Source organism: Saccostrea echinata, unplaced genomic scaffold (genome assembly GCF_033153115.1).
Source record: "Saccostrea echinata isolate AGI-Se365-2 ecotype Australia unplaced genomic scaffold, CSIRO_AGI_Sech_v1 ptg000054l, whole genome shotgun sequence".
In the NCBI taxonomy this organism is placed as follows: Eukaryota; Metazoa; Mollusca; class Bivalvia; order Ostreida; family Ostreidae; genus Saccostrea; species Saccostrea echinata.
In genome coordinates this window covers 19,668,435-19,681,364 of record NW_026889803.1, presented here as the reverse complement: position 1 = coordinate 19,681,364, position 12,930 = coordinate 19,668,435, and the positions used below count along the sequence as shown (strand labels likewise).

The 12,930-nt window shown below is 35.2% G+C and overlaps 1 protein-coding gene across 1 annotated transcript; it reads right to left on the bottom strand.

Moving 5' to 3' along the window:
• Positions 1 to 1,534: 1,534 nt before the first annotated feature.
• On the bottom strand, positions 1,535 to 12,787 carry LOC133206338 (uncharacterized). The gene is made up of 6 exons (XM_061342292.1): positions 12,173 to 12,787; positions 5,191 to 5,621; positions 4,813 to 5,073; positions 4,389 to 4,700; positions 4,058 to 4,199; positions 1,535 to 3,934 (listed from the first exon to the last, which is right to left on the bottom strand). The coding sequence occupies exons 1-6, from the start codon at positions 12,331 to 12,333 to the stop codon at positions 1,729 to 1,731; spliced, it is 3,513 nt and encodes a 1,170-aa protein (XP_061198276.1). The 5' UTR covers positions 12,334 to 12,787; the 3' UTR covers positions 1,535 to 1,728.
• Positions 12,788 to 12,930: the final 143 nt, after the last annotated feature.

Below are 12,930 nucleotides of genomic sequence, written 5' to 3'. Positions count from 1 at the left end.
TCCGAATTTGGCAACATGGCACTGAGAATTCGACAATTTGGTTTTCTAATTTCGACGTTTAAAATCTCATATTATTCGTAATTTTTCCAGCTTTTTAACATAATTGTCAATGGAAAACTTTTTCCTTAAAAGAGAAATTTCCCGAAACCAAATGAAAGTTGTGCCAAATTGATAAATTCAACAACCATTGCCAGATTCGAACTTTTCCCAGACTGATACATAATCAAAACTTTAAACAAGTAAAATATATAGATTTTCTTCCCAATAATCAGGCCTGAGGAGGTATGTTAATGTACCCGTCAGTGTAAGTTAATTCTACAGCTTTCTCCAGGATCCTCCGTCAATTTTTGCTATAATTTGACCTTTAAAAGTTAACCTCTTTCAAAGTCATGACACAAAACTCATAAAAGTGTTCCTTGAGTCAATTTGTTCTACATGTAAACTTGAACAGCACTTAATCCTTAATTAATCATGATATAGGGCATTTAATGAGAGAGAGAGAGAGACATTTATCCTTCCTTTCGGCCTTTGTTCAATAATTATTTCAATTTCAAAAGCAAAGAGTGTATATTTTTGTTTTGCCATTATACCTACTCAAGAAGTTTTTCACCCCTAATAGGACCAAATTCTCTGCGTAAATATCCATTACTTATATAATATTCTGATAATAATTTTAAGTATTTAAGAGTTGAAAAGGATTTACCTCGAAAGTTATATTTGAATTTTTGACTTGAGTCTTTTCTAACGTTCCTGAAAATACTTAAGGTATTTCCACCCTCCTGTGATGTCATAGGTTTTTGCAGAATCTGTTATTAATTTAAATGTATACCCAATAGAAATATATCTTTTGGAAGAATGCTTTTCAATAGGTGTAATGACAAATATTGTTTAGAAAAGAATTCAAAAATTAAATATTTTCTTTATTTAATCAATTATTTTATCTTCTATTTATCTTTATAAAAGTGGTGCTAAGGGCAATAACTCCTTCTCGTGTGTCTTCATTCGGGCATTTTCTTTATTGTACTTTTAATGTAAAATGGTTTTCCTGATATTCACAATTCAAACATATTTATAAAGACAATTATTTTGGAACTTCCAGTATCAGAATTGTGAATTTGAAACATAATTTTAATAATACTGTTGAATAAAAATATTCGATTTTTTATGCTGAAATATACTTCTGTTTATTCATGTCTGGCATTTTAAAAATATAGCAACCTATAAATTTTTTGCGACTATTAATTAATTTAAACTATATTCAATGAAAATAAATGCACTTTTTTACTTTGAACCCACAAAATTGTGAGGATGGAAAAACCTTAATGGTTATTCTGTATATACGACAAACTCCATTGTTATCAGTAATGACAAATTTTATTAAGTAGACAATGAATAATAAATCAATACTAGTAATAAATTAATGATTATCACAGATTGCTTCTATGTATATGTATGAATTTATCACATATATGCATGCGTCGCTAGCGTCAATAATTCTTTTATCTATAACTAACTAGAAACTTTGGAGAGAAAATCTTTTTTCTGGTTTATTGAGTATAATTTCTATGAACATTTCCCTATTACTGCAGCTCTATAGCAAATTTATGTAAATAACAATTTCTAGAAATATGCCAACCCTTTTTTAGAAAATAGGGTCAAAGTAAAGGATAAATGGATTCTTGGATGGATGTATCTCAAAAATCTTAAGCTTTGTGCATCATCACAAATCTATGCAACATTGACGGCCTGTAAAACGTATGTCATATCATCAAGTCCGACAACTGTGAGTTGGTCTAGCTTAGGGTTGACTATTGCTTGTCTCCCCTCATTTGTCACTTTTGTGTTTTTCAGCACCAATTTTCGAAGACTATGATTTTCTGCGATTGCGTCCGTGAGTGTTTTGCACATGTCTGTGTTTAGCTCGCAGTCACTCAGATCCAAAACTTGGAGAGTCCGTGTTAACTTCAAACATTCAGCTAATGTAATAACACCAACCCTGTCTAGTTTTGCACCGCGAAGTTTCAGTGTTTTCATTGTGCTGCTGAGTTTCAGTCCTTGCAGTACAGCAACAAATGCAGATCCGAACAAACTTGTCTGACTAATGTCCAGAACTTCCAAACAAGTAGCCTGCTCTACTTTAGAACTAAGTTCGGAAGCGCACATCATATTAAGTACACATCCTGTGAAATCCAGTTCTTGGATTGTGTCTGGAAGATGTTGCAAGACAAAATAAGAAATAGCTGCCACTTTGCCTTGCAAGAAGGCGAATCTCTTGCATTTTGTCATATTTTGGCAAGCATTCTGCAACGTTGCCCATGTTGCAGCAGATACTTGTTTTATCGGTTTTCTGCAGGCGTCCTGTAAAATGACTGATTCTATAGATTCCGTCGTTTTCATAAATGCATCCAAAAATCTAGCTAGTACATCCATAGAGCTCCAAACAAGTTTTAGGTGAACAAGGACCTTGCTTTTAGAAATACCCTCCGCGAAATCAGTGTAGAGTTGGATCTGACACATGAATACAGGAATGAGATGAATTTCTAGATGGGTAATACGATTTGTTTCGTGAAGCATGATATGTGGGAGAGAAAGAAGACTTTTGTACGGCAGTAGTCCGTCACGTTTGATAACGGTCCGAGGTGGAAACGACTGGGCTACGGCTTCAAGAGCATCCTCCCTAAATTTGGCTTCCGCTAGACTTTGTAGGCTTTGGGCAAAATCATTGAATCTTCCGCTGGGAGGTCTTAGTGGCCTAATTTCGTCTTCCGAGATGTCTGAATCTTCGCTCTCTACCCGCGTGTGTCGAATGTTCTGGACTGCCATTTCAGAGAAGAGCTGGCGAATGACCGGGGTGTCATGGTCGTTTCTGTACAAGCCACACGTGAACATCACTAGCTGATTGTAACGTGACTGTTTCATCATTCGGTGATCCTTGATAACGCTGGTCATTTCCTCTAGAACATAATCAGACAGATGTCTCGCCGCTAGAAAATCGTGCATTAGACTACATGTAAACATCCACTTGGAAACTGGTGTAAGTTTGAAAAACGCACCTAACTTGAAGACAATTGCATTTTGAGTATCTTTATGAATGTCCTCTTCTGTAAACGCATATTCTTCGTCGTTCAATGTTCTAAATGCAAAGGTACTTAACTGGTCAATTGCTCTAACCACTTCCTCGGGATATTCTAAGCCAATAATGTCAAGTTTTTGTCTTTTGCAGAACTGAGTTGCCATTGCAAAACCGTAAGCTTCCATTAGCGAAGTTAATCCTGTAATGTCGGTAATTTTGGCATTTTTCGAGGACTGATATACGGCGAAAATGAGCAAACAGCAGATTGGTTTTGTGATAAATGGTCTGAATTGCCAATTTTCATCAGTCACTGTATCGAACAGTCTCTGGTGATTTTCTGGATTGAATTTGTAATGATACAGATATGTTTTCATGCATCTGCTGACATTGTTCATACTATATCCCATTGAAAATAGCCGAGAATCTGGAATAAATCCAGGTGAAGACACAATCTCGGGATTCATCATAACAATGACATTAGCTTGACGTAGGTGGATCCCTGAGAGAATGTCCTCTAAACCTCTCTGGCTTATTTTACTGTCATAGCCATCCAGGATCAGAAGTACTTCACTTGCGTTCGCCTCCAACATGGAGAAAAATTCTGATGGATTCAGTTTGAAATCTTCAGGTAAGAGATTCCAATACACCTGTTCCTGAAAATCTCCATCCATCTTTTTCAGATCGACATGGAGAAGAATTCCGTATTTGTTTTTGAAGTAGCTCCTCTGAGTTGCCCACATGTAGGCCACCATATGGCTCAGAATGGTTTTACCACTACCACTTGGTCCCTCGAGAAGAATTCGCTGGCCTTTTCCAACCGAGGTCACTGGTGGAAGAAACTCACTCAGGTGAAGTCGCTTTCTGGAAAAATCAAATATTTTGCCTGATTAATGATTAAATTCATATACAAAATTCAGAGCTTTTGTGTTCCTTTTATCAGTTTTTATACAATATACTTTAGATTAGGGCTTTATCAATACCCACCCGTCCTGGTCCATGATTTCAAGAGGTGTGTACATGTCGCGGATATTGCAGGTGATACTCTCGTTCCACGGGAATGGAGAGCATTTGCTGTAGTTATTTTTGTAGAAGTTGGTAAGTGCAGTTGTCACAACACCCACGACATCTGCAATGAGAGATAATCTGATTCAACTCAAATTCGTTTACAGATTAATAGGAGCAGTAGTATAAAATTTATCAATCCTGTACAAGACACTAGAATGTAAACTTCCAAAGTCATGAAGAAATCAGAAACTCTTTTCAAGAACTTTGAGGTAAACATACAATTTTCTTCTATAACACCGACAGTACTTACCAACAGTCTCTCGGATTCCATGTTTATAGGTCTCTTTACGTATCTGCACGACAGTCTCATGGATTTTCTTGTATTTAAACTTGATTGAATCTGTCAAAGCTTTAAATGCATAGGAGAGTTTAGAATGCAAGATCTTATCCAATAAGAGTTGCATCCTTTCGTGTCTTTTACTGAGGGCAAAAATTTCCTGCCGATCGCTGAATTTGATGACTTGATTTTGTTGCAGACGATCGATGATGTCTTCTGCTTGAATATTGTCCACAAAGAGTTTGTAAGTTTTCATCAAAACTGCCTTGTCCTCTGGAGGGATACCTTGTTTGAATAGATAAAATTCTCCATTATTAAATCTAATGGTTTTAAAAAGTCTGATAAAGAGATTTCTTGGCAGTACCAAAATCAGGACTAACATATGGTATTACAATACCTTCCTGCTCTGCATTGTTTTTGCGTTTAGTTTTCCCTTTTGTGTTTCTGGAACTCGAAGATTTGGGTGAAAAGGCTAAGCGCTTGTGGTTGGAGCCCCAGCTCTCATGCACTTTGTTGATGTAGTGAGTCTGCATCTCAGCATCCAGAACCTCGTTTTCGATACGATGTAGTCTTACTCTGATAGGAGGCCCACCAAGTCGTAGAAGCACCTCTCTAATTTGTTTCCAGATGGAAGTATATTCCTCGATGGAGATGGTTTCTGAAAAAGAAGGTAATTATGTAATAAGTAACAAAGTCCAATTACATTTACGAATTTATGTTCTTTTTTTAAATTGTGTTTAATTCCTGCTTTGAATATAAAGATCTTTTCACTTACTCATTTCAGCGACATGTTGGAACATCAGTTGTAATCTGACAATATCAGCACTAAGACTGCTATCAGCCGAGAGTGGAGCAGCAGACCATCCATTTGGATATGGAGGACATAGGTGACAGATCGTCTGCAGCAGGGTCGCCAGTGTCCGACTGTCGTACTGCTGTGAAGTCGTATGCTTTTTCTTTGTCGGATACAAGAGTTTCCATTGTTTATCGTCAAGAACACCCTGCTCGTGAAGTCGTTGGAGAACGGTACGAATATGAGGTTGCGCTAAGTGATCTTTGAGATTGAGAGGAGGGTGGATGCTGTCAAAGACGGATCGAAGAGAGTGGGTGCCAACGTCATGTAACATCCAGCAGACACGGGCGAGGTTTTCCCTGTCCTTGTCGGGGTTGAGCAATTTGGCTGCCCAGCCCTGGTCCATGTTCGCCCTACAAAGAAACAGGCGATCGAATTCATTCTACTGCAAAATTCTACAAGACACTATTGTCTGAGATCATTGTCTCGTTATGTATAGCAGACTTGCATTCATAGGGTTTTATTTTAAAGTAAGTCAGTACAATACATGAAATGTCAGCTCTTGTTTTGTGAGTTGTCTTTGGATAATGATTTCGATGCATGACATTTCAGATCAACGAGATAGATATTTCTTCTACCCTTATACCAGACGATTGTTTTTCAACATTGGATTAAATATCCGGGTTTGGATCTACAAAAATGTCAACACCATTCAAAGCAATCTTTAAAATCCGCTACTTTGTAGACAGTATAAGTTATATAAATTAGGTTATTAAGTACTGTCAGAGAGAGAGGGAGAGAGAGAGAGTTGTCATGGTAGCATCATTTTGACACACAAAAAAAAAAAAACAACAACAAATCATTCTTAAATATTCCATCACTTTCTGGTCTTGTATGTTCTTCAAAATTGAATGCATGAAACATTTACTTACAATTTTACATGTAACTCATAAATCCAAAAATCACACACTGACTCTCAATAAGAAGACGTTAAAACACCTTATTTACGTCTTCTGAATGTTATACATTATTTAAAATGAGAGAAGGCAGGTCCGTTCTGATTTTAACCTGTGAATCGATCACATCCAAATCAAATACACGACAACAACCGTGTATATAGTTACCAACGCTCTATTTAAACAGTTCTTTAAAGACCTCAATTCCTTGTGTACATTATTTTACAGGAATCTATTTGCCACATTCTATAAAGTGCGGAAGGTATAATTACTTGCAAAAATATTTTACTACCTTTGAAAATTACGCCTTTAATTTGAACCCAATGTAAAGGGGTATACCAGTAATATAGATGGGATGATAGAAAAAAAATATTACAGCGTGAGACTTTTCATTGATCAGTTGTTTTACCTAAAAGCAAAACAGTCTAAACAAAATTAATTTCGCAAATGACTCCATTATTTATATGGGTAAGACGGTGTTACTATTTGGTGTATATATCGATTCTGTAATATCTAATTGTAATGTCTTAATCGATAAAACAGGTGATCCAGAATGGTATTTATTGGTGTCTATGAAGCGTTATGACATTACATTGTATTTGTTCCATTCAGGCCATAAACAGAAAATACGAATTGCCATGTTATAGAAACAGATTGTTCAAGATAAACCAAACTCGCTGAATATACGTAAAGGGGACAATTTGAAGAATTGAGAATGTTTATTCCTATTGATAGTAATAAAAAAAACGTGTATTTGCTTTGGGAGTTGTTTTGTTTATTTATTTTTTTGTTTGTTTTGCTTTGTTTGTTTTTTGCTTTGTATTTGTTTTTGCAGATATCAAATTTTACTTATTATGAAGATGATTCACGTATACATCCAGAATACATGTTGTTATTATCTAACTTACGGAATGCAGGCATTCATATATATACATAGCTAATGTGTCACACTTAAAATATCAATAAAGCTGAATACAATTGAGAAACTGAAAAACGTTTATGTTTTGTATTAGCCAAACCACTTACAATCATTATGAACATTTAATAACTCACTGGACAGATTTAACAGAATTAACTTATATTTGAATTAAGCAACATGTACACAAGACTTAATCACGTTAATTGAGCCATTATGACATACACCATAATCGCTTTAAATGTCTGCTTTTTAAATGCAACCAGTCAGACCTAAAATATGAAAATTAAAGACTGCATTTTGTGACCCCAGCTTTTTAATCCTCACAATATAAGGTTTATCTGTAGTTGCACATGTCGGAAAAAATAGGAAACTTCCGAAAATATATTTTCTCTAAAATATTATAACACTTTTTCCATTTTTTTCTCGGTAACTTGAACTTCAAGACGCTAAACATTTTTTCCATGCATTCAGAGATTAAGAGATAAATATGTATTTACAAAGGCAACGCGTTCTTTGTCCGACTGTATTATAGACGTTTGCAATGTTTTGAATGCCCATCATAGATATAAATGCAAGATATCCATGTCATACATGCTTACATCAAATTCATAATTGAATTCATAATAATTAATTTATATCCATTAAATAACTCCATTTTATCTTTATGTGTTATATAGGTAACTTTTTTTAAGGACAGATAATACAAACTTTTTTTTTTTAAATCATGAAAATAACAACTAAAGCCATGCTTATACAAGTAACATAAATAAGTATAACCGCATAAATTTTAAAATTTCATGCAAAGTTTCTCAGTATTTCCTATAAAGTGAAAAAAAAATCGTATAGATTTATAAGGCTGATTGCTGAAAGGTAGGATTTTGAACATCAGAGAACTTTACAATTTCTTAATACTTTAGAAATTTAGATATTTGCATCATTAACAGCCAAAATAAGTACTAAAATATATACCAATCCATATTTTTGTTTGTATCATCTGTCCTTAAGCACGATGTAACACATCTGCCATAGACTTTTTTTCATTAATCTACTGGTAAAGAATGACCTGTGTTTACCTTAAATGTATGTAAAAATTTTCATGTCTCATTCTCTTAGCTTTCCTCTAATCAAATGGGAAAAGAGACAACAATTAGTACAGTTTAAAAGTTATGATCTCGGATAAAGATGTGGACAGACAAAGAAATAAACAATCCCATCAAAATATCACCGATCTCTTAGACATAAAACAAAAACTAAAATAAGCATTTGCTTCACTTTTAAAGATAAATTACAGTATTTCACTGTTGAAAATGTAATAAAATGTTCACAGCTTCATTGATTCCTTTAATTAAGGATACCAAAATTTTTTTTTTATAGAAATACGGGTATTGATGTATATGCAGTTGCCGTATTGTCTTGATCGAAAAAGAATAAAGGAAAGGCTACTTTTTTTTAAAGAACTGATGACATCCAACCATTCTTTTACGTTCAGTGCTGAAATGTCGCCTTGTACCTGTACATACAGGTATAAAGACAGAATATTATATACTATACTCAATTTTGACATATCATATCATCCGCGTGGAAGCTGAATGACGACTTTCAATTTCAGGTGTGATCAATGATTTTCATCTCCCTTCCAGCTTTACCTCTTATTAAAACTTGTATCTCTTGTTCAATAGATTCAAAACAAACCACTTCGGATTTCTCAATATTTTCACCATATTTAAAAATGAACCATCTTCGCCAGTCAAGGGTTTCTGAGCCGCTACCCTCCTTACAGAGTTTGTGAGCATTTTCTTAGCCAAGGGTTTCTGATCTGTTACTTTCCTCACAAAAGCGGATCAGAAACCCTAGGATAGCAAAGTTTGTGAGGATAGTAATGGATCAGAAACCCTGGAAAATGAACAGACCATGTAGCTTTCTGTAAAGAACGTGATTGAAAGAGAGTCGTTTGGATAATGGATTACAGACACCATTGAAAATAAAGGAAAACAAATAAGCGAGATATTAGTCATTGAAACAGTAAACAGTTATTCACTAGGTTCGATTGATTGTATGTTGTTTTACGTCCCGTTCGAGAATTTTTCACTCATAGAGAGACGTCACCATATACCGGTGAAGGGCTTCAAATTTAGACCTTTACTTGGCACTTATAGGGCCATTGAGAAGTGAGGTCTCTTTATCGCGCCAACGCCTACCGTGACACGGGGCCTCGGTTTTTAAGGTGTCATCCGAAGGACCCGCAACTTTCACTTCAAAATGCCGAGCGCTTGGCGAAGGAACTGTTGCTACATATTTTTTTATCGACTTAGGTCAGTCGCGGCCGGTATTCGAACTCACGACCTTCCGAACACGGGTTCGAGGACAACAGCTTTTTTATTTGACCCAAGAATTGGGTCTGTTGCTCGAGAATTACCAAGCATTTATTTACCGACAGAATGTATATTAACAAGGTTGATCTTAAATCTACATGTAAGCAACGACAGAGCAATCTTCCTCTCCATCAACACTTTTATAAACAGCTATGAATGAGGATATATTAAACCTACATTTCGGAATCAATGTATGTTACCGTTTCATACTAATAATGATTTTTTTTGTGGAACAACATAATAAAATCTATTTCGTAAACTGATTTCATTTTCATGAACTTTCCACCAAAAAATCGTAAAAAACATTATTCTATTAAACGAAATCAAAGGAAATTGTCTGGCTAGGTTGAACGGAACAGAACTACAGCAATTCACATACAAACAATGAACTCCATATTGAGTCATCATGAACCTACTGTCACGTTCTATATTTTGTATTTGCTCCCAACCAGTAAAATCAAAATTTAGAACATTTTACCGTCATCACATTGACTGTGGACCTTACCTATTGTTTGAAATTAACTTTTCTTTAACATATTTTATTTAAGTCACCAAGTCTAGGACAAATGACATTCAAGAAATCTAATTGAACTCAAAATAAAAGACACCGCAGAGTCTGACACATCCGTTGATAGCAAACTAACAAATGAACTTCTAGAAACATGATAACTTCAACTTTTCTATCGTTAACTTCCCTTATTCCTGTAGCAATATATCATTATCGCCTGAATATGGTATTTATGTCTCCTAGTTGATTCAATACACAAAACAGGTTCTACGTACAAACAATTTCTTAACCGAAGCAGGTTACTGACAAATAAGTTGATTCAGTGGTAAAGTCAACTTTTTGCAAACTGTATGGTCGATACAATAGCCTTGTTTGCAAATACAATTTGACATTGAGTCGCTGGCTGACGTTTTTCATACAAATTTTCGTACTGAATTGTCTACGAATACAAATTGTTTATGGATTTCTCCGTTTACCCGATCATGACAAGGACCTCAAGGTGTGACCGGTCGACAGGGGACAATTACTCCTCCATGGCACCTGATGGAAATGATACCCGCTGATGTTTTCAAGGGGTACATGTTTGCTCTGTTTTCAATCTGTATCCTTTTTGAGCATGTTACTGTTCGTTATCTTTAGAATTCATTCCAATTCCAATTTTTCATTGCCGTAGGAACCGGGAGGGGGGAGGGGGGCGTGCCTTCCCAATAATTTTTTCCGATAGATAGAATACTATAGAAAACATAGTGCTCTACTATATGCTTGTGCTCCCTCAATAATAAGGTCTGATGACCTTTTTTTTTTTGGCTTGTGAAGGAATTTTTGTTAGTTGAAAGCCCCCCCCCCCCCAAAAAAAATGAAAATGAATGGTTGTGCCCCCTCAAAGTGAAATTACTTACTACGGGCCTGAGACAATCTTTACATTAAAACATTTCCGTTTGTCCACTATAACAGTCTACTTATCATATGACTTAGAGACGTCCTTGTCTGTACAGGTAAGAAATTACACATCATTTTTGTTAATTTAAAATGTAAAAAGAAAAAAAAGAATATGTCAATCAAAAGTAAATTTTGTACTGGGTGGTAATGAATAAAATAAATGGAAATTTATAATATACTTTAAGTTTGGTAAAAAGGTACTACTGTATTTTTCAAGGTACGCCATTTTCAGAAGTATATATCTTCGGGAATAAAAATATAAAATGAATTAACACTTAAAAATTCGAAGAACACTTATTTGAATTAAACTTTAAATACCGAGGTCTAGTACACGAGTAGGCCATATTACTACTAAATTGAATAACCGTCGTAATTGATACCTATTTCTTCAAACTTATCACAGGGTCAACTAGAATATCGCTTTTCCTGTTTAAATATTTTGTGTGGGTGGAATGTTTTAAAAATCTAGATCTTGTCATGTGTTAATATCAAGATGGTACATAAAGACATTTCACAAAAATCCAACCGATCCCGATGTAAAGTAAAACAAACCAAGAATCAGAGAAATTGTGTATAATGTATAATAACTTTTATAACGTCCTGATCATTGTTTGGTATAGATTTTAAACTAAAACCCTCAAATGAGAAAAAAATATTTTCATTATTTACAGAAGTATTCCAAAGTATAAAGGAATGGAAGCAACAGCTGAGTAAAGAATGGTCTAGTTTAGTGCCTTGTGAAACGACGGAGCAAAACCCTAAAAGTTCATTATAATTTGGTAGATAGGAGGACTTCACTAGTAAGAACTTGGTCATGATATTGAATTTCAGAGACATAGAACGAGGTAATCCAAGGAATGATTAAATTTGTTATCAAGTCCTCCAGCCGTGACATTATAACCTATTATAAAGAAATCTATGCTACCAACCATGGAAACGTTTCTCCGCAAAAACCATAAAACTGGCCTTTTTAGCATTTTATGTTGAAAATATTTAAAACTGAAACCTACAATAATCGCGTTCCTAGAAAAAGTAAGACGAAGAGAATATTGTTAATATCGCCATAAAAAAAATTTTTTGATTGGTTTATATACATTGTACTAATTAATGGCCATTTTCGCAATAATGTCAAAGAACAATGTCATAGATCGATCAGCATTTGGCTTCATTACAAAAATGGCAAAAGTCGCAATGTTTTCTACAATGCAGCTTAGAAATTGTGTTTGATGTAAAAACTGCATGTATTATAGAAACTACGTGTTTTACTTACATGATGAATTCAGTTTCATAATGTCCTTGAAACTTCGTCGTACTTTCCTGATTTGGGGAAGAAGCTGGTTTAGGAGGCACAGTTGGTGCATTTACAAAAGCAGCCGGTATGCTCGGGGCAAGAGCCGGGAGGCTCGCGAGCCTCCTTTGCGAACCCCTCATTCTCACTGAAACAAACTCCTAGAGATTCCAAAAGCATTCTGAAGCACTACGATTCCCATCTTCGTGGGTGACATCTTGTGCATATATAAAAAGTCCCCAAAAAGATCAATTAAAACCACATCAGACTGTTTGCTCGGGGTTTGCACATTTGATTTGGCTATTGTCGGGGGTCTAGCGTTAATCGAACTCCGCTTCCTGGGTATGCCAGTCCACAAATAAAAATTTCAACATAATGTACTGCTATGGGCCCCGACCGTTTTTCCCTTTAGTCCGTGTGGGGTAGCATAGTTTGGTATTTAAGTCTGGTTACAATTGATAGGTAAAGTTTTAATCCCTGGACACCAGCAGTCTCAATGCTAGATAAAATGCTTTGCTTTAAAAGAGCCTCCCTCTAGCTTCACTGCAAACTACGACCTCCTGGTCGGTTTCAGTTTTTAGTTAATTGTCCGCCATTGCTAAGACAGTAGGAGATTTTTACTTTAAGCTTCAAATAAATATTTTTATTGGAATTTTTACTTGGTTTTGTTCAATAGAGGGAAGATAAAGTAACAAAAGGTTTTATATATAATACCATCCAAAACATAATATCATTATACC

Excerpts from the sequence above, each read along its gene's own strand:
- LOC133206338 (XM_061342292.1), bottom strand. The coding sequence starts at position 12,333 with ATGAGGGGTTCGCAAAGGAGGCTCGCGAGCCTCCCGGCTCTTGCCCCG. Across the intron at positions 5,622-12,172 it reads TATGAAACTGAATTCATCAT|GGCGAACATGGACCAGGGCT; the intron begins GTAAGTAAAACA and ends GTTTCTTTGTAG. Across the intron at positions 4,701-4,812 it reads AAACAATGCAGAGCAGGAAG|GTATCCCTCCAGAGGACAAG; the intron begins GTATTGTAATAC and ends TATTCAAACAAG.